General features: G+C 41.9%; 1 protein-coding gene across 1 annotated transcript in view; it reads right to left on the bottom strand.

The window, feature by feature from the left end:
* dock8 (dedicator of cytokinesis 8) overlaps nucleotides 1–20,782 on the bottom strand; it is a 61,611-nt gene extending 40,829 nt beyond the window's left edge. The window contains exons 1-5 of the mRNA XM_084360394.1: nucleotides 20,555–20,782; nucleotides 10,066–10,165; nucleotides 4,892–5,067; nucleotides 3,460–3,531; nucleotides 2,874–2,982 (exon numbers count right to left, since the gene is read on the bottom strand). Coding sequence (XP_084216520.1) covers nucleotides 2,874–2,982; nucleotides 3,460–3,531; nucleotides 4,892–5,067; nucleotides 10,066–10,165; nucleotides 20,555–20,607 — 510 coding nt within the window. The 5' untranslated portion in view covers nucleotides 20,608–20,782. The remainder of the gene's footprint in view (nucleotides 1–2,873; nucleotides 2,983–3,459; nucleotides 3,532–4,891; nucleotides 5,068–10,065; nucleotides 10,166–20,554) is intronic.
* Between the last annotated feature and the right edge of the window lie 1,749 nt (nucleotides 20,783–22,531).

Raw genomic sequence — 22,531 nt, 5'->3', positions numbered from 1 at the left:
TATTTATGTTGCCCTGTGGCTTCTGTTAGCTCCACCTTGTTTTCTGCTGTTTTGCTTAAAATTCTTACATTCAGCAAAAACCCATGTATGGATACTACCATCCTCCGTCTACCATCCTCCGCTTGTACTAATCAGTGTTGGTGATTACACAGTTCTGTGAGCACATCACAGGTGCTAATCAAAATATTACATCGCTGCTGGTTTTATAAGTTCTTCAATTATCCGCCATCGAGGGCGCCTGTGGAGAGTCTTTTCAGCCTGAGCAGTCTGCTGACTCTGAGGAGGAACAGGTTTGAGCGTCTCCTCCTCATTAGACAGAACCACTGCCTCAGTGATGAACACATCAAAGAAGCTGAACTAGTCTAATATAAAGCCATGGTTCAGAGAGCGAGCAACTCGGGTGAGACTGTTTGTGTGTGAATCGTTAAATGCGCCGTTCAACGTGTTTCTTCATCTAAAGCTGTTAGGAGTGCCAGTCTAGTATTATTCATATTCTATTTTAAGGCGATTAATATTTGTACTAGGCTGTGTTCAGATGGCCAACGTCTTTTATTTTTTCTTGTTTTCTATATTGATGTGTTTTTATTTTGAGGCCGTTAAAGCCTTCTGCCTGTGCCTTCCTTTGGGGAAGCAAAGGCACTTCATACTTTTTCAGCATCTTCAAAACTTCCTCTCACTAGTGGCTTAAAGTCACACAAAAGCACATGATCTCAGGTGTCATTTAATATATCAGGAGCTTGGACTGTATTCAAATGACCTAACCGGAGCATACTCTGCCCATCAGTTAGAGGTCTCTCAGGCTGGCACTGGCACCATATGGAATTACTCAGACTGAGCTACAGGGCAGGGCATAACCTCCCTGCTCCCATGCTGCATGCTGCTTTGAACAATCCCGACTGCCACCCCTCTCTTCTTGTCTCTTTCATTTTCCATCCATCAATCTCACATCCCGGCTCTCCAACCACAGGCAAGGACTGACCGAGCTTCCACCCTGGTGAGGCTTCACCCTGTTGGGGCTCTGGGGGAGCATCACGCCATGATCCCAGGGCTATTGCTAAACCAGATTGGACCACAGAAGAGACCCCATTAAGCGCTGAGGGACAATAGTGCTGTTCTTCCACTCTCTGTCACCCTCTTTCTGGCATGTTGATCATGGGAAGCCCACAGCGGTAATAAGGGCCTTTTGGTTTGGGTGATTAACCAGAATTGGCAAGGATGGAGTGACAGGAGGGGGCTGGGGAGCCTGGCTGGGTGACTGGGAGTGGCGCTGACTGGGACTTGGATTGGCCGGGACTGCCTGATGCTGGGAGCTAGGGATTTGGCCACTCTGACAGAAAAGAGCAAGAGAGGGAAGTGAGAGAGGATGGGAACTTGGCTCGAAATAATGTTAGTAGAGTGCTGTGGCAGGATTCATAATGAGAGTAGAGGACTGAAGCAAGCAAACGTAAGCTATTGATTTAAACAGCAGAATAGAAAAAGATGAAATACAATTTAATCACAACATCTCTGACTGTCTGGCTCAACACATAGAGGTGATGAGAGTTACTGTATAATACTCAGGTTTAGTTCTGTGCAAGCCACACTGAGCAAACTTGAAAGAGCCACCGCCACAGTGGACAGAGTGATAGGAATAACAAAACCCTGTTGTGTTCACTCCAGTCTCCCACTCCTCCCTCACACTCCACATTCAGCGCTGTCGTCTCCTTCCAGCCTCGATCAGTATGGAGCGCCACACCGCTCTCACTTAATGGTCTTCCTCTCACAAAAGACGCTTCAACTAAGTGGAACATATTGGCATTCAAGGACAAAGTTGGAAAGAAGCTTTTTTCTTGTTGTTGTACTTAGGAAACAGCGTTTGTCATTTTGGGAAATGCACTTATTTTTCATTCTTGAAAACATTAAAGGAGACCGATTGTGCTTTTTCCTTTTTTCCTTTCCTTCAGTGTTTTATATAGGTTATTGTGCATGTAAAAGAACTTGAAAGTTAAAAATGTCCACACCAACAGAAGCTCCTCTCTCCCACTGAAAACACCGCTCCTGAAACGCCTCGTCAGTAGTCCCGCCTTCAATTCTCTGACTTTGTGACATCACACTGTGTCAAAGAGTCACATCATCTAGTTCAGCACGTAAGAATTGATTTATAACAGCTGCTCTGTTGTTGTTAGCTGTGCAGAGTCAGGCATGTGTGAGCTGACCAATCAGAGCAGACTGGATATTCAAGAGGGGGGGGCCTTAAAGAGACAGGAGCTAAAACAGAGCCTTTCAGACAGAAGGGGAATACAGAGCTGCAGCACTGGACAGTATGAGGAAACCAATGTGTTTTTTTAACTTTAGCGCATGTAAATGTGCATAATATGTTTAAAGAGGAGATGACCATTCTTGTTGAGTGTAGGGACGGAACAGGGAGGTATTCATATTTTTTTTAACCTTTATTTCTTCAAAAAACTAATGATGTATATTAACTGCATTGTAATATTTTTTTTTCGATAACTGTAACATTTTCTTTTTTTTGGTCTCACTTTAATGGATCCTCATCAAAATCCCACATTGCTTCAACAACAACAAACACATGTTGAATTAGATCTGATAAAACGGCACTGTTACACAAGAGCAGACTGACACAATAACTACAGCTGAAGAAGAAAAGAAGTGAAGCATTGTTCCAGTGTAGCAAGACTGGCCGTGAAGAAGGCTAACGCTTTTCCTTTATTGAGTAACAGACTATCTATAAAGACACAGGGTAAATAAAACTTGTTAGCATGAAAATAAATGAATGTCTCGGGTTTTAATAAGGATGTTAGAAAGGTTTTCTTACACTGAAGATTTGTTGGTTGATCCAACAGAAGTTGACTGTGTGTGTTTGCAGCTCTTACTGTTTTCTCTGGGTTTTCTGGCTGGCAGTCGGACTCAAAGGTCTGTTTCCGAAGGAGTTTGTGCAGGCCTGCTCGCTCCGAATACGCACTCCAGCCATCCCCCTGGCACCTTCACACACACACACACACACACACACCACGGACCCAGACAAGGACACATACGTTAAAAACAACATGCATGTCTACTACTGATACACCTCTGCACTACTAATCAAATTAGATAACAACAAAAACAGAAGCCTTGGGCAACATAGTCACAGTGTATGTGTGTCGAGAGAGATAGAGTGAGCACTACAATGTATCAGACTGGAAATCCCAGCGTTTCATGTTTATCAGGCTCGCTCCGACTTGTTTCCTGTTTCGCAGACAGTTGGCACCTGTTGCACATATGTGAAAGCTAAAATAACAGTCAGAGTTATTTCTGTGATTTTGGAGGGTCTGAGATTAAAAAGAAATACAGCTTGTTATCCATTTCTGCACTCCAAAACTAGATCTGTCAAGGTATCTACTGTGTGTGAAAGCAAACAGCGTTGAGTCCTAAACACTTTGACTACAACAGTTATGTTTCTGCAGGGAGACGATTTACCTTCTAGAGACAACAAGCCACGGCTGGATGTAACTCTTCACGCAGTCTCTCACATGTGGATCCAACTCCAGTCTACAAAGAGAGGGACGAGGAGGATAAGAAGTCCTGTGCACACATTCTCGTGCAGACGTGCAAACATTCACAGACTACATTCCTCTTTTATCTTAATCTGCACGTCATGGTCAAGGTGTGGACGAGTTAATGCTTGGAATAATCTAAGATAACACAAATCAACAGAATAATTTTGCACTGACAACGCTGAAGGCGGTTAAAAAAAATACTTTGTACCATTCTACTTATCCTGCAACTGCAGTGATTCTCATAATATATTAGAAATCATTTTAATGATAATAATTTAGTACTTTATTCAGCTGTCTTTTATTTATGCTTCTGATCTTATTGTCGTACTTGTCATAATAGTCATTACCATTTCTTTACTCCTATAAGGCGTCGCTTATTTTGTTTATCTTTTTGTCACAAACTCAGATTTAAAAAGTTGCGAGATATTGAGTATAAAGACTAACTTTTCTACATGGACTTGGGAACCTGGGGACCACCAGTGAGATGTTTAGATGTGAAACTTTGGCTGTAAGCAAAACCAGTCTGCAAAAAAATTCCTAGAATGAGGATTTAGTAGTTGAATGCATGAAGACTGTTGTTTGAACTAGCAGCAGGGTGATGAAAATGGGGTTCAAACATCTTCGGTAATCATTCACTACTATTTTAGATCTATTCTGGACATTTTCTTTCTGTTTATTGGTGTTTTTAACTGCTTTTGTACATATAGTTTATACATCTATTAGTGCAATGGAGAGCAGAGACACAAATTCACAAAAAAACACATGGATATCACAGATATCACTGTAGCTATCCGTGTTATCAATTACCAGTCATGGGCTTTTCTTATTAAAAAATAATAAAAAGTATCCATATGAAGTAGAACATATGAAAATCATCACATCTTTCTGTAAGGGGGAAGTGAGCTGGATATTTACCCTGTTTCCAATTTAACTAAATCATTGTTTGTGCTAAAAATGTCACAAAACGCAAAATGAAATTGGTTATTTGACAGCTGCTATCAAAACTACAGTGAAACTTCCAGAACTGGGTCTGGTTTGAGTTGCTTCTGTAAAACCTCAGACAGCGTTTAGAATATTTTAGTACAATAATGCTTAGGCAGCTCCAAAACACGAATGCTCATGAATCTGGCGCCTGTCCACATTGATAACAGGATGGATTTACAGTAGGAAATAGGAAACATCTTGGAGAGTCTCAGTTTTGAGTGCAATCTGTGCAATATTTTGTCCTCTCTGGACTACTTTTATTTACCAAACAGGTCTAAAAGCTTTCCAATTTCTTTTAGATTTTGGTTTTTTTTATATCAGAGCATGTGTATTCTTTTGTGGCTGATGTCAGGTATCCTGTGACCCACCCATCTTCAGGGACAGAGTGTCTAACAGTGCGACACTCCTTCTCCACCAGCTCCACGTTCAGGTCATCGTCGGGGAAGTCTCCAAGTTCCTGCATCAGGGCTGAATCTCCACTTCTTAACTGTGACATGAGGAATTCCTCCAGGTCCAACGGCTCCACTGCGTCATATGAGTGAGGCTGCATGAGAAAAGGAGGAGGTAGGGGAAGAAGGGAAGAGTTAGGACACATATCACCAAATATTCTAATGAGTAAATATGAATTATCTGTCAGGAAAGTATGGATGTAAATCATGTCAAGCCACTGCCTCAGAATGGGGAAGCACATGTGTGAAGCTATAGGGTGACTGATAGGTTTATACAGTCCTCACAGTGCAAAGAAGTACTGAGGGAAAAAGTGGGAAGTGGGAAGGGAGGTGGGACCAAACATGTCGAATCATGACTATTTTCTAATAGCTCATACCTGACAAGGAACAAAAGATTGGAGCACATGCACAAATAGAAACTGGAACAAACTGGCCTGTATCAGACAGCCAGGCTTTTTTTCTCTAGGAACTTATTTTTAGACAGAAACTTTCTGCAGCCTGCAGAGATACAACAGATCAAAGGCAACACTTTAATCACTTTTATGTACAGTGCAAATGGGCTGAAATTTTCATTTGGGTCTTGGAATCAGTACATATTGTTCAAATCATCAATGCCCACGATGAAATAAATTCCCGCTGGCACTTAAAAGGAACGAATAGAAACACTTTTCATCATTAGAAAGAGCTCTAAGGGGTAAAAAAAAAACACAACTGATGAGATAACACGTCCCCTTTGTGGTGCCCGGCTGGCTGTGGTTGTAAAAGAGGAACCTGCATGGAGCAGGTGTTTCTCTGAAGAGCTGCAGCAAACTAGGCAGACCTCCAATCTGATTATAGTCTGCGGGCTGCAGCTGCTGTAGGAAAAAGCTTGGAAATAAACTTAAACCACAATATCATGCTGAACGACTTTCCTATATAAATTAACTTCTCAAAGTCTTTCAACATATACGGCGCACAGTGTTAGGAGAGAAAATCTGCCTCAGCACTGTCCAAAAATAATGTTTAAGCTTTTAAATCGTGCACACGTGAAGCATTTGCATGACAAAACAGAGAGAAAGAGCTTATCCAGCTAATGGCAGAGACAGTTACAGATAACATGTACGTACAGAAGAGGTCGAGATAACTGCAGCAACGAGGTGAGTCACTACTCAACTTTTAAAACGGAGCAAATTCCATTTGCCTTCAGACGTGTTTTTGCACATCAATCCACCCTGAGGGATGTTTGTCTTCGCCGAGCAAACTGTACCACATGTGTATTTAAGGTTAGCATGCAACACGAGAAGAAAAGAACACACGGAAAGCCAGATGGAACGGCTGTATCATGATTATTTTTTAAATGACAGCCCCATGAAACTTTAGACTCCTCCTTTCTGTAGGGAAGGCGTGACCCTCGACAGAGTCTTTACAGTGGCAGCCTTTATCCTCCATATGTTTAATTCTCTGGCTCTCTGCCTCAAAGGTTCAAACAATCATTGCAGCGCGGCCTCTTTTTCTTGTTTAGTGTGGAGGCTAACAAAAACAAATGAATGCAAATCTATGCATGCCTCTGATCAGCGCCTGCTGCTCTGTGGAGTCATGAGAAAACCTCTCCTTGCCAAATCAACAGCCAGACTTTCTATCATCTCACTCCTCGGTGATCATAAAAGGTGACAACTTTGCAACTATCGATGAGAATGGAGTTTGTATTGATCCGTAGGAAGCAGTGTGATCTGCAGTTGATAAAATTAAGTGCAGACACATGCAACAATAAACAAATCAAATAAGCTTTTTTTGATTAAATTACACACACTTAAAGCCAATAACTGTTAAATAAATCCCCAGTTGAGCAACATTCATCCATTAAAAAAAAACTAAATGCATCTGCCAACATCACTGTTCTCAATGTGCATTTGTAAAAAATGGGCAGGGACGGAAAACAGACATGTAACAAACTCATTACAAACAATGCTCTCACAAATTAAAGCCACACTTGACCTGAAACAGCATATTTAAGACAATCAAGTTTGCCAATTATCTCATTCTCAAAGTCTCACTAAAGGATAGCTGTGCACATACGGTAACTGGAGACTTACCCGGCTGAAACCTGAAATCTGCACCATAAGAAGGAAGTGAACAAAATGGCGCACTCCGGATATAGGAACCTACAGGGTGCACCTACTGACGCTGGGTGCTTTTTGTTGAAACTAAGCCACAACGCAGCGGCGCACGGATCCTCTTTAAATTGATCCTCATATTCCTAGGAGCTAAGAACTGCAGCTGATCTGAGGGGAAACGATCAGCATTAGCAAAAGTGGAGGAGATTTTTTAAAGCCAGTCAAAAGGAACTATGAAAATGAACCCACAGAATGTTTTGAAGCAGTTCCAACAGTCAGACCGAGTGTCAGTTTAGAGTTGGAGGGGGGAAACCACAAGACATTTAAAGGAAGTGACATCAGCATGGCGTCCCTCCATCAACTGGTGTTTCAACAGACAGGAACAGAAACCACACAGACACACACACACACACACACACACACACACACACACAGACATGTGCATGCTGCTTACTCACGCACATGGACAAAAACACATGCGGCTTTTCCTCTTACTCTCTCAATTTGTAAATTAAACCCACGACAAACAACACCGATCAGTCTACATTCCCCTTATTAAGGCACTAAAAATAGACGCAGAGTATGAGAGGGGGAGTTATGATAATCAACAAACAGCAGAAACAAACATCCCTCCCTCCTCTCAACAAACATCCCTCCCTCATCCCTTTGCTAGACCGCGACTGCTGAATAATGGGAAACTATCATCCCGGAGATTATAGTATTAAAACCCCTCTCCCGCATCCCAAATCCGGCCATATTAAAGATTTGCCCGTGTAAGCTGCAAGGTAAGCAGGCCCCATCCAGCGCCCGTCAGTAGCCAAGGCAATGACCCATTTCCCGAGCAGGTTAGAGATTAACCTTGTTGCGGTCTACGAGCTCGGGAGGGGATGGATGGTCCGTGCACTCCTCCTCAGACCCTGTCAGCTGACGAGCTCAAGGATCATCACTGGGAAAGTATCAAAGGGCTTCAGCTCAGTTAGTCATGCACACAGATATGTCAGGAGACTTAGCGCCTAAGAGCTTTAGAAAAACTTGAAATGAGAGAGATGTAGGGCGACAGAGAACGAAGAAATGCGAGGGGAGAGGCAGAAATAAAAAAATAAAAGCAGGAAGAGTGGAAGAGAAATGTATGAATCTGGGAGGCAGAGACAGAGGTTCAGAGGGTACCACAGAGAGACTAAGAGTGTAGTGGGAACAAATCCCTGCAAAGGATTACAGTGCATCATTCTGTCTGCTTGCTTGAAAGAGCAGAAATCACTCTGACTGCCTGCTGGGCTTCAACTGACGAGGCAAGACAACAACCTGTCATTCAATCCTCTGCAGAAACTAAGGAATACTAGGTTTTCCAGAACCCTGTTAAACCAAAGAACAAGCCGTGTCAGCCCGGTTCCTAACAAAAGCACGTTAAGCCATGACTAAGTTCTCATCTCGTGCATTGTGAGAGGAAGAAAGAACCCAGCTCTTCTGCACAAATGCAGAAATCTGTTTTTGCAAAAGCAAGTAACTTACATTGTAGCAGAACCGATATGATTCAAATTATAATCTTCAAGACTGGATGCCACACTCAGTCAGGGGTTCTCAGCGCTAATGACAGTAAAGAGGATGTGAAGAAGAAATGCTTATAGCCCTTTGGTGGTGTAAGCACCAACACTAAAGCTGTGTGAGTGCAGCATTAGAGGAAAACACCCTGCTGACCTTCTAGTCACCGTATGCATTTCTCTTCAACCAGCATTACATCACAAGTATTAAGTGAAGCAACACATATTATAAACAGCATTCATTTTTACAGCTTCCAAGTTCTAAACCAAAACTAGCTGACAGACCTACAATATGCCTGTTTTGCCGGCAAGTTCCTGTTGATTACATATCAGGCTCTGCATGACAATGACCATGTTATATCGGAGAGGCTAACGCTGATGTGAACCTGTTGGAGAAGCTAAGACTGAAGCGGAGGGGCTGACACCTAGCCTCTCAGGAGAAGCACAACCCATGAAGTGCAGCAGCTGGCCGGTCAGGATGGACTGCAACGGCCAAAGAGGGCGGTATGTTTACTGGGGAAACTACAGGTCATAATGCCAGGTGTTAGCATCAGCCCCCATTCATAAGCTACAGATAGCTTCTGGGGTTACCCTTTTTACAATATCATGTCTGCTGTATGTTGAATTGAAATTGTATTTTGTATTTTAAAATGATTTGTAAAATAAAACGAACCTTGAACCTTGAACCACAGGAGAAGCTAGAAAATCTAGAAAATTCTACCAAGCGGACCAACCACAGTCGTTGCGGTCCATGTAGCTGCGACATGCAGTTACTTTTCTGGGGAGGTGCACGTCAGGCTACAGTGTAGGGCATGCATCTACGTAGACGTAACACCGTAGGTACAGCGTAGATACAATGCAGAAATCAGGCTTTAGTCCATTGGAGAACCTAACACTGATGTTTAACCTGTTGCAGAGGCTAACATTTGTGTTAGTTTGTTAGCAAGCTAACACTGATGTACATTTTTTTAGAGAAGCTAACACTGTTGTTAGCCTGTTGGATAAGCTATCACTGATGTTAACCTGTTGGAGAAACTAGCATGTTGGAGAAGCTAACCACAATCAGATCTGCTGAATTGTTGGACTGTTTCATGAAGCTAACAAAAACATATCTGTATAAGCAAGCCTTTTTCATTGTCTCCCATTGTGCTGTGTTTTATACTGTAGGCCCAATGTATTTGTACATTATTTGCCAATTCATTTATATTTTTTGCATGCATGGGAAGCACAAATGTGTTACTAAAGTGAGTAACAAAAGGAACTTGTCATTTACAGTTAGTAAAACATGTCTCATGTTGCTTAAATTCTTCAGCTAGTGGCACAGGTTAGCTCAAATGCAAATAACCGGTAACCAGTTTTGCTAGCAGCTGTGAATAAAACAGATACGCATCTACTAAATAATGTGACAAATACCTGCTGGATGAAAAAGACTGAACTCAAAAAAAATAAGAGGGGGACTCACCACGGTGAGGTACCCTGTTGAAGAAGCGTTGGAGTTGGTTCGGCTGTGTTGAAAGCCATAGTTCCCACCGAAGTTCCGTCTGATCTCTGCAGAGGAGTGCCTGGAACAAAACACGGAAACACATACAAATTCAAATTTGTGTTCACCAGGCAGAGGATAATACTCGCTACACCAGTTCACCACATGTGTGGGCTCTTTGACGGTTAGTGTTTGTACAGACACGAGCATCGAAAAACACCTACAGCCTCATGCAAAACCATAACTTTTGTACAATTCCACAGCGTGCGCACAGTTTATCTTAACGAGAGATGCAACAGCAATTCCACCATTGTTCCTACTCGCATTAGTTTGAATTGGTCAGCCATGGTGAATCCATTCAAACCATTGTTCGCTCTCCACAGAAGCACATCACTGCTGGCTGTGTAAAGTCTTTGTCATGCTGGCAGCCATACAGGCAGCGGAATAAATATGGTGTCCTGATTTAAGGGTCAGGCTGAGCAGGAAATCAACATGACGTTGGAATAGAGTAGTATTCAAATATACTGGGTAGATGGGGATGGTGTGTCTGCATTTGTGTGTGTGTGCGTGTGTGTGTGTGTGTGTTTGCCCGTAGCCCTCTCCAAAAAAGAAGAGTGAACAGAGAACGACAACAACAAAGCCAGTGTCCCAATTCGTTGCCCACATTTCATCGCCACGCAAAGCTGAGCGAATTCACTGTCTGTTTCTTCGTAATTAATCTACCATATCATTTGAGCCCGACCAAACTCTACACAATAACCGCTTTGTTCTCTGCACTTGGGCCAGTTTTGTGTGCGCTCGCATGTTTGCAAGTTTGTGAAATCGGGAATATTTGTGTGCTTTTTGCACGTGCGACTGTCAGAAACTGTTTACTGCAACGCTGCCACACAGGGCAGAGTTAGAGGGCGAAGGCGTGAGTAAATGGGTCACATTCTCGACTGCTTCCCTTGTGGTCAATCTCATGGGTTCATTAAGTCCCCACGGTCATTGTTACGACAGCCCTGTTACTAATTACCACCGCCAACCCATAAACACCAGTGCAGTGGAGGAATGCCAGCAACGTCAAAACCACTGAGGCTGCAGAGTCATGAGCCATGTAAAAATCCGTGAGACAGCTTCATGCACAAATCTGAAAACTAATCTCACGAATGCTCTGCAGCAACACCAAACCGGTCTGCTTTTCAAGAATAAAAGCTGGTGAATATTTCATGCATACACATGCATTTTTGGAAGTTTTTACAATTCAATTCAAAGGGCCATAATGCAGTATACAATGCTCTGTATTTGAGTCTGAGATGTTTATAACACTTTCCCGCCCCCTCCTGTCAATCACATAACATGCTGAGTCAATACAATAACTGAATGCCGGCGAAGGCTAAGCCATGGGTGGGAGAACAGTATACAAATTTACACAAAGAGCAAAGTCCAGCAGTGCAGCGGCGTTTTATCTAAACACATAGCTGCTCCACTGTCGTTTAGTAATAAAGGCAAGGGACAGGAGAAACATCACAAAATATGGGAAAACTAAAAACGATGAACAAAACACCAAAGATGCACCTTACAACACACATACGCATGCTGGTTTTACAGACACACACAGATTTGCTTTGCCACATAATCAACTTTCACTTTTATCAGCAAAGGCTCTGTTATGTAATTCTAACTTGTGCGGAAGTCACTGTTAACGAACACGGCTTACAACACAGAAGGTAGACTGTAAACATAAACTGGGTGGTGCAGGTGACATATAGGTGACTGTGCAAACACAAGCCTGAAGGCTGCTCAACACAACACAATCCTCCCCTGCTGGCCACTAAGCAGGCTCATTAGAGCGGCGTGTTCGTGCATTGCAAAACAGCACATGGAAATTGGTCATTGAGGTATCTCGCGATTACACCACACCTTGCGCCTAAACATCAACGGATCAAAGTTTCTTCACACGCCCATTCTTACGCTACTCATGTCCAAGAGGAATGTGCAGAGTTACTCATTTTAACGCGATGAGGCAATCACATAAGCCTGCGGAGCTTAAAGAGGCTGGAGTTAGGAAACTAAAGCTCAAGAACGCGCCATGTCAACACGAGGTTTGACACTCCTCACAGCTCCACCTCACCAGGCGTCTGGACAGCAGAGGAATTGGTCGGATTGGTTTCAGCATTTTTCACTTTGTTATGTGAATGAAGAAACTGGCCTACTGCTGATATTTATTTGACTGGCATGTTATAAACTTGCGTCAACTAGGTGAAATAACCAGCGCAAAGGAAACAGGCCCGCGGGTGACACCCTACGCAGTCGGATTAGTCTTTACAAGAGTTTGATGGTTCTATTCTGACTGAGAAAAGAAAGGAAACCCCAAAGCAAACAAGAATGCCTTTTCATGCCTGAGGGCAGATTGTCTGTTGAGTGCATTAAGTTTGCACCCAAGACAATTTAAACCCTGTAAAACCTCTCATAAGTTGACTTCTAAAGAAACATGCCCTACCCTGTGTACAGACGGAGCCCATTACCACTCCGCCACTAATACGGGCCCTGCCTCTTTATACTTCATTGCCACTGAAGTGACAAAGCTCAGGCGTACTATCCCCTACTATTACACAACACTGAAACTAAAACTAAACTATAACTCAACATTTTTATATAAAATATAAGCTAAACTGAAATGAGTAGACCCACCCTGGAAACTTAACTAACATAAACTGAACTAAAAACAAAAATTAAAAACAAACTTTTAAAAAAACACTGACAAACGCAAAAAACTACAAAAAACTCTGACACACACGTTCTCCCCTGCATGCACACTGGGTTTGCTTACTTGCATACACTGACACACATTCAGAGCCTGTCTATAAAAAGCCCAGGCAAGTAAAACAGTAATCAGCTCTTGCCAGCAGAGCCAAGTAGACATTATTTTACCACTAGTAGACAAACAGCTTGTCACAGCAGACGGCATCTGTCATTCTCTTTAACGGGCCTGTGTCTTGGCATCTTTTGTTACATAAAACCAAAGCTGCTCTGTCAGGAAGACAAAAAGCAGAGCTTTGGATTTGGGTATTTTTAGTGAAATGATAGCAAAAACAGCCTGTGAAACCCAGAAGACTGAATAAGTTAGTGGCAATGGATGAACCCAGAGATGACACTTTAAAAGGGCACAAATATTTGGTTTTTTAAACATAGGTTAACTCTCCAAAATAGGCGATTGACTCTGTCCTTTCCCATAGAGTGCTGCAGAGATGCATTTTGGTAGGCTAACCTAGAAGTTAGCATCACCCTGGTTCCAGCTACAAAAAAGCCAACAGGATTTATTTTTTGATTATTGCAGAAATTACAAATTTATTAGACTTACACATTTTGTTCAGCAATACAATTTTCACAAATGGCCGCTTCTGTGATTTTAGAAGCATAAATGCAATCAACAGAGGTAAAAAGCTAGTTAACAAAGGAAGTTAATCATGGTCGCATGAGTAGCTGAGTCTACACATTTTGCGTAATTACGTTTAAAGTCCCTGACAGCTGACACGTAAACGCTTTGTAATTCACATGCGTGTATTATATACAAAACGTGAAACTCTCTTAAGCTTGTGTCAACCACAGATCTTATTTCAGGCATCTAACCAGAAACCCATCGACTTTGAGACAAGGGGACCGAAAGTGCAAAAGATACTATCTTACATCAGGGTTTCGGGACTCATTCCTGGGGCGCTCTTTTGCCAGTCGACAAGTTTCCCTTTATGATTTATTTTTTTCATAGTTCTTATGACGGTTACATTTTCTATTTCTTTTACTTTAGTCTGTCTTTCAAACTTGACTGAATGATTTTGGAGAGCTGCTTGAACGGAGATCGATGGAAAACTATTTACTCGACAATGTCAAAAAATTCAACGCAAAACCGTAGCACTGTGGCAGAAAACAGCGAAAATGTCCACCCGGTTTTCATGTTTCCATCACTGCTGAGTGACCATTTGACCCGGGATTGAATAGAAGAAGACAAAAGTGTATATTTTGTCCAGTGTGAAATTTGTAACACCATCTTGTTTTAAAACGGATCAGATTGAAGTTGACAGTTTTGGTCTTGTGAGCAGCTTCTGAGGTTTTTGTGTCTCATCAGGGCACAGGCCTCTCTAAAAATGACCACAGTGGCATTCCCCCAAGAGGCATGTTCTCCACCACCACCAGTCTTTCAGTGTGAGGGTGTTACTCTAAAATCAAATGTGAACAGACTCTGAGTAAAGCACGATGATCGGACCTTATAATCCATCTCACTTTGAGAATAATATTGTGTGGTTATGTTTTCAAAAACAGAGCCACTAATTTCATCTCCTTTATTACAACGACCAGTGATTACAGTGTATCACTGAAATACACTTCAATTAGTTGATGGTTGTCTGATTAACCAGCCTGCTGTATTTCTACACAGTGTTATGGTAAGCAGGGTTACGTAATCTTATATCAGTAAGTAACCTGATTTCTTGCACACATGTAAACAAAATCATAATGGCATCAAGGCCTTAAGATTAAGTTTAACCGCAGAAAATCAATTGCGAAATGTCAATAAATGCTTCCTCTTTGAGAGGGAGCATTTAAATGGCCATTAAGAAAGCATTCCCCAGCTTCCATTGTTTTTCCTTTTTTTCCACAAGATATAATTAGAAGAGGTAATCAACACTGATGAGGACGACGCTGTTAAAACAGCTGCTCCCGGGGAGTCGGCGTGGAGCCAGAATTACAGCTGACAGCAAACTCCAGCTATGAATCAGGGCCGATGACAGATTAGGCACAGCGCTAAAACACATCAGGACTCAGCACATTTTTTTGTCACAATTATCCTGTTGTTTGTTAGTGAAAGAGCTGGAAATATAGTATAAATCATACGCACAACAATTACAGCAACTAAAGCATCACTACAGCATGTCATAGCACCGATCAGCAAAACAATTCATCATTAATCAACTTTTTCTGGATGATTACTTATTTCATTATATTACTAAACAACAATTCAGAGGGAGTAAATTACACGTTTGATTAATTAGACTGTTAATGTTACCAGCTGTAAAACACTGGATTATATTGGTGATTCCCTTCACGGATCGATGGTTTGGATATTGTCACAATTATCACTGACTTTGTGTCAACGCCACGCTGTGTTAATTACATCATCCTGTTTAAGAAGAGAAATAGTCTCTTATTCAAAGACAATGAGGATGGACAGACGGCCAACAGATGTTTCATCATTAATCAGAATGAAATTACATTTGATGAAGCAGCTTTGTGTGTGACCCCATCATTTTAAATATGTATGAGCTGTCAAACAGACCTCTAATCTGTTAGCACCGCTGGACTTCAAGTCATTTAATGTGAATACTAGTAAAAAAAAACAGCTGTTTCATGTTCCTGTGACATAATTATATTTGGGTGGGGATTTGCTGCCACCACATTCAATTTGATTCTGAGTCAGAGGACTTATTGATGCATCCTGATGTATCAACGTTTATTTATTTATTTTTACGGTCTTTATATGGCTTTATTGATAGGACAGCTTTAGAGAGATGACAGGAAACAGGATGAGAGAGGGGGGGTTGACACGCAGCAAAGGGCCTCAGGCCGGACTCGAACCCGGGGCCACTGCAGAGAGGACAAAGCCTCTGTACACGTGACGCCGGCGTTCTGCTTTAGAGATTGTAATACAGACAAAGATGCTTGGGGTCATTTATAATTATTATAGTCCCAGTGAAGATTTTCTGATTCATTTTAGATAATACAGTTTATTATTGTTAAAATATAATACCTCCGTTACACGTCTTTGTCAGTGTTTAATATCTACCTTTGAGGGATCTTTACAAAAAATGTGTGTATCTGCCCCAGAAATCGAGTATCGGTCAGGCTCTAGAGCCAAGAGGGCGGCTGTGTGACATGAATGCCATGACATCTCCAAGAAATTCAAGCTCTAAACTATAGATTTATTGTTGCTGCCTTCTTAAATGACGACTTCTATGCATTTCTCATTGATGCAACCTGTGTATATGATTACCAGACTGTGGACACACCTCATTTGACTGGACTAACTCTTTGGAAACAGGCTGGAAAGTTTCACCATCTGATTGGTTTGTCCTGCCATGAGGAAAATACAGCCTGTTCTTACGAAATTGCTATCATTGCAATCATGATGCTGAGATTTTGGGTTTTGGATGTCTGATTATTCACTTTTTTGCATCAATACATCATCTTTCAAGAGAGAATTGCAACTTATCCGAGAATAGATTTTTTTCCTGCTCCGTTAGCACATCTGTATTCTGCCTCAGGACTCACACCCAAGGTAAGAAATCTCATTGTGGAAACCCTTCATCATCCCGTCCCTATAGAAAGAGGTCGGCCCCTTTTCCTTTGCGTCATGCCGTCTATGGCAGGCCTGCACTTGCTGTGTGTGCATATGGTGTGTTCCTGTCAGCATTTCTGGACTCATTGGCCGAGCGTTCCTCAAAGACTCCGGCTCTTAAAAGTGCAGTTTCTGCATCTCACCGCTGTGATTTATAGGCCCCCACAGGTAGACAAATCTATAATTTTACACATGATTATCTGTACTTACGCCTCTTGACATGACTCCCACCAAGCATGCTGCTCAGCCGGATAGTCTACAATTATCCCTATTATCATCATTATTATCAAGTCGATCCACCAGAGGTGGGTGGCTCCTTTAGCTTCCAAGTTATAGCCTCAAAAAACTCCTCCCACAAGTAATTTCTCCCTCAGCCTTGGAGAAACACAGGAAAATAGAGTGGTGTGGTGTACATGACAAGAGGGAGGGAAGCAGACCAAAGGGATGCCCCCACCGTGTGTCTCATACTATCATATGTCTCCAGACTTAATGGGTCTTTTCTGCTATCAGCACCATCACGGCCCAGTTTCCTGTCAGAGGGAGGCGCACACAAACACAGCAGTCATTTCGCAGGAGTCAGGTCACAGACAGCTCCAAGCAAGAGAAAGTGACCAAAGGAAACTTAAAAATACAACTTCTAACTGAGTTTGAATGGTTTAACCACAAGGCATGTCATTCATCAGAAGCGTTTTGGGAAGCAATGTGTCTCACTATCATTATCGCTCAATGGCCCACCAACAGTCAGGAGGGTTAACAGATGTCATTAACCGGAGCCCAGCGGAAATCAGATGCAACTCAATCCGGATTCCCCTGCCACTTAAGACTCCTGAGCGACAGAGGCCCCACGTCCACAGCTGTCCTCACACCTGTTACCATATGCTCGTAAGTAACATCATGTGCAACAGCAGAATATTAAGTGTCCTGCTCACCAAAACTGAAAAACTGTGCCACACACTACACACACTTCTTTTCCATTCCTCTTTTTTTTAATGTGCCTATGAAGACACATGCATTTCCTGATTTGAAACTGCCATAAGCAGAAAAAGAAAAAAAAAAGTCGAAGTGAAACCACCAGACTGACACAGTGTCCGCAGTGTGCAGGATTTCCTTCGCACTCCCTCCTGATAGAGAGATGGAGAGAGGAACCACATATAGAATATCTAGGGAGTGGACAAAAGAACATTAACGCCCGAGTGTCTGACAGTAATGAACACCTCTACATACATGGGATTGTAAGTTTGTGTGACAGATAACAGGTTTTCCAGCCTGTCACATACCGCATTCTTCAGTTTCCATTTGTGACCTTTGTTCCTCTTTGTCAGTGTGGTTTATTTGTGTTTAGCTTTTTGTTGTCATGATAATGATATTATGGTGGACCGCAATAAATAAACACAATCGTGGTGACTTTTCATTATCAGGATAACTGAGATAGTCGTGAATATCGTCACATGAAAAGCGGTCTAGCTCACTGACCTACAGTCCTCTACTGGATTACTGATTTATTTTGAATCGCCTCAGCCTGTCAACACAGCTGAACACATGGCTTGAACATTGTAGCCCCCCAAATAAAACAAGTTAAAGGTGCAATATGTAAGAATTTTAGTTGAAAACGTTCACTAAAATCAACAGAATGTGAAGTAATAACATTATGCCTTCTACTGTACGTATTGTGTGGCAGAGATATCTACTGAAGTTAGCATGCTAACTAGCTAGCCCCCCAGCCCAGCCCGGTTCAAAGCTCCTGTGCAAGTCCTATGAACACCAACACTTCCCACCAACACTTTCACATTTGTGTTCATGCCTAATCATGATTCTTTAAAATGACAGATGTCATCAGTACCGATTAGTAGCCTATAGGTGTTTGAAGACCAGCGGACCTTTGTTTACCTTTGTTCCCCTCACTTCCTGTCAGCTCTCTACAGTCCTCTATCATAATAAAGGCAAGAAGGAAACACATCCATGTGGTAATTGTCTGATCTTTATCATAGCTTACACTACCTGCCTGGCACTGGACCTAAAATGATCCACCTCTGAGTCCACCTCAGAATCTATTTCCATAAAGTGTTGACATGACTTTGTGTACCTACTATACTGCATGTGCTGTGCAACACAACATAACACAACAAAAAATGCCAGCAATCTGTCAGTATGTTATATTAAATCAAGGTTTCTAAGTCTAAGTAAAAATGACTTCATATTCAAAAACAACAGAAGATTTCCTCACTAAAACTCACAACAGTTTGAGAAATCACTGCCAGTGAAAGCAAGCTGTGTCTCTTGCATCATCACTTGCTGGCTGCTGTGCTGGTTAACACTTTGCAAACACATAGTCCGCAACACCGTGCTTTGCTACAGCACAGCATCCTCAAACCAGCCTCTCTGCTGGCTCATGGGTTCAGACTGTGACCCGAGACTTTCCCTCACGTCCCTCAGCAGCTGAGCTCAGCTCTGCACAGCACAGCACAGCAAGAATCCAGAATTTCTCCTCGCTGTTAAAAAACATGAGTGCAGTGCATTCACAAAAACCTTGACGAACCAGTAAAATGCTTTGGGGCAGAGTTTGCAATGATAAGATGATTACATGATTAACAAATGCAAATACAATCGCTGAAGTTCATTTTGAGGTTGAGGATTTGCTGCATTTCTCTGTTTTATGTTATGGCAAATTAAATAATTTTGGACTGTTAATTTAAGGGCTGCAACTAACAATTATTGTCAGTGTCACCAATTGTTTTCTTGATCAATCAATTTGTTGTTTAACTTCAGGAATACAGTCGGAAGTATACACACAGATTGGAGTCCATCAGCAAATGTCTTGTTTAAGATATTCAGTTTACTGTCACAGAGTAAAGAAACCAGAAAATATTCACATTCAAGAAGTTGGAATCAGAGAAATTTGACATCTTTTAGAAATGACTCAAACTGATTAATCAATTATCAAAACAGCTGGCGATTAAATTAATAGTTGACAACTCATTGATTAATCGACGCAGCTCTACTGTATTCTGACATTTTATAGACAGAAAACAAGTAATCAAGAAAATAACTAGCAGATCATCAATGATGAAGGAAATCCTTACTTGCAGCCGTACTTTAAACCTCTCTGCATCAGCTGATTCATTCAAATTCCTCATGTAAGAACTTAAATCATAAACATAAATCTTACATTTTCATCCACGTTACAAAGTTCTGAATGAGCTGCAGAAGCAACAAGGCAGATTTTTGACTCAGAGTGCTTCAAAGAGGCGATCAAAGAGGATTAAAACAGCTCTGATTCTGGACCATAAAAAACAAATGTAAGGGTCAAAAATTTGCCTCCTCATCATCCACCATCCTGAGTGTGACCAGGACTGATCTCTGCCCTCGTCCACTTCCACAAAGTGAATGAACCCGAGTACAACGCAGCGCCATCAGTACAAAATGTCCAGCAAGTGACTCAGTTTGATTTGTTGTCCTTATAAAGCTTCATAAGCAACATGCTGCTAATCACAGGAAGTCTTTGTTTTAATGAGTCTCACTACAGAGGGGGCATGGCACACAATGGACTTCCATGTACATACTTCCTCCACACCTGGAGCAGGAACTATGACCACATCCCTCTCTCGTTTATAGCATGCCTTATGGGCCGGCCAGACATTTACACAGGAAATGATCATATTAGAAACACTAGATATAGAATCAGCATCCTCATCCTTTCAGGAAGTGACACTTAAGAAGACAGATTTTTTTTTTGTTTCAACTTGGTGGAAGTTGATTGTCCACTTCAGAGTGTGAATGATAATAATAATAATAAACTTAACTTATTCATGATTGATCACATGTCTTAAAGTAGAATTATGTCCCTGTGAGGAAAAAGTTAAAGAAAACTTCTGTTTATTCTCCTCCAGGCTGTCTTTTTTTTTCCTGTCTGGCAGAAGTGAACTAACCTGCAGCATTAACATTCACAACATGTGGCTGCCTGCTCCGCTCAGGAATCCCTCCCCGCTGTCAATCCAGGGCTCCCTCCTCAATCTCCAAGGCACCGAGAGTTCACGATCGCTCGTTAAACTCAACCTGGTGCCAAAACAACCCTGCAGCTTCACGTGGGACGTTTTTTTTTACCTGTTGATTTTCAGAGCGAAAGCCCGTCGGTCCGCGCTGCCCAGAGAGGCCATGTGTGAGTCTGAAGTCCAGTTCAGGCGGCGCTGGCTCCGGTGTGTTCCTGCGCTCTCTCGCCGCCTCGCTGTCACCGACGCACCGCTTCTTGCCCTCGCTACTGCTCGACTGTCATGTCAACACTCATCTTGCTCGTGGCGGCAGCAGCTTGACTGGGTGTAAACTTCCGCATTTGATTTGAGCCATCCCGTGGAGAGAAAGAGAGAGAGGGAGAGAGAGAGAGAGAGCGCGAGAGAGACACACTGGAAGGCGCGAGGGTGGGAGGGGACGGTGATGGGACACGCTGGATGAGGCACGCGCGCTCCCTCGCTGCCGAGACACATGGTACACAATACTGCAAGTAGTTACTGAGGAGCGAGTAAGGAATGATTCAGGAACGACTGGGAGATAATGTGTTAATGAATCATTAGGTAATGATTAGTTCATTAGTATCTGTGAATCGATATACTGACCACGTTCTTCATGAGTTGTTCCTGACACACAACCAGTGGCATGAACTAGTGATGACTTATCAGTTACTAATTACTTAATCATTAGTTACTCTTGTTGTGTACCATTAAGTAAAGTGAAACATCATACTGAGTAGTAGGGATGCACAATATATATCGGACCGATAATCAAAAATGTACTTTATCGGCAGATAATTAGATTATAGCCAAAGTCAAATTGCTTCAGTTGACTTAACGAGTGCAGCATTTACACACAGAATGTAGCGGTGGAGTGGGCGTTGTTTTTCAAGGTCAGAAGAAGACAACACAATTGTAATTTGCAATATGTGTTGTGCAAGTGTTCGGAAATCATTCATCTTTGCCCGCTACATCTTAGCCTTTTTACCCTCAGGGATGCATAAACTACAGGTTATGAACTTATTTTTAAAATACAAAAAATGTGAATTATCGGCCGTGAGAAGCAGGTAATTATCAGTTGAATATCGTGCATCCCTACTGAGTAGTTACCAATATAGACTCATTAGTTACCAATTACTTAATCATTAGTTACTCTTTTTGTATATCATTAAGTAAAGTGAGACATCATACTGAGTAGTCACCCTATAGAGTCATTATATAGCAGCTGGTTGATAATGAACTAATCATTACCTAATGATTAATTAATAAATTGAGGAATTGCTCATTGACAGTTCATTAACTATTAATTCATTCCTGATTCATTTCTTACTTGCTGCTCAGTAACTTCTCAAATTGTTGTCTACCTTATCGTAAAGTGTGACTGAGTACTGTACCTGAGAGTGATAGAGAAACCAAATCCAGTTTCTGATGAGTAAAACTTAGTAATAGTAGGCAGGGCAATTTCTGCAGAATTCTTGACTCTGGGGCTTTCCCCAATGCCCACCACACCTCTGACTACAGCCTCAAGGCCTCTGATCATTTAGATGAAAAGTTCACCTAAATATGAAAATTCACTCATTATCTCCCCCATCCTTCCATTTCGATGGAAAGTCGTAGTCCACAAAACATTTCAGGAGCTTCACAGCAAAACAGCGTTGCAGCATTCTCATAAACAACTGAAGTAGATGGGGACTTGTTTTAAAACATTAAAAAAACAACTGGAAAAAAGATAAAATGTTTTCATACAGCCCATCCACACCTGCATTGATTTGAAAAGACATTATTTACACATACGTTCAAGTGGAAATCTTCACTTTAGCTGCTCGACCACAAGTTGATGGTGTAAATAATGCCAATCAGTTTGGGATCTTAGGGCTTCTGGAGACTTGGATTACGCTGGACGAGCTCTATGGAGTAATTTGTTTTTATTTTTGTTGTTGTGGTTGTTGTTGTTGTTGTTGTTGTTATTTTAAGTTTAACAAGTTGCCATGTACTCTAGTTGTTAAGGAGAATGCTGCAACTCTGTTTTTCTGTGAGGTACGAGCTCAGCTCTGTTTCAACATGCTGAGAATAAACA

Source organism: Pagrus pagrus (genome assembly GCF_965226575.1).
Source record: "Pagrus pagrus genome assembly, chromosome: 8".
NCBI lineage: Eukaryota > Metazoa > Chordata > Actinopteri > Spariformes > Sparidae > Pagrus > Pagrus pagrus.
This window is presented reverse-complemented; position numbering and strand designations above follow the sequence as displayed.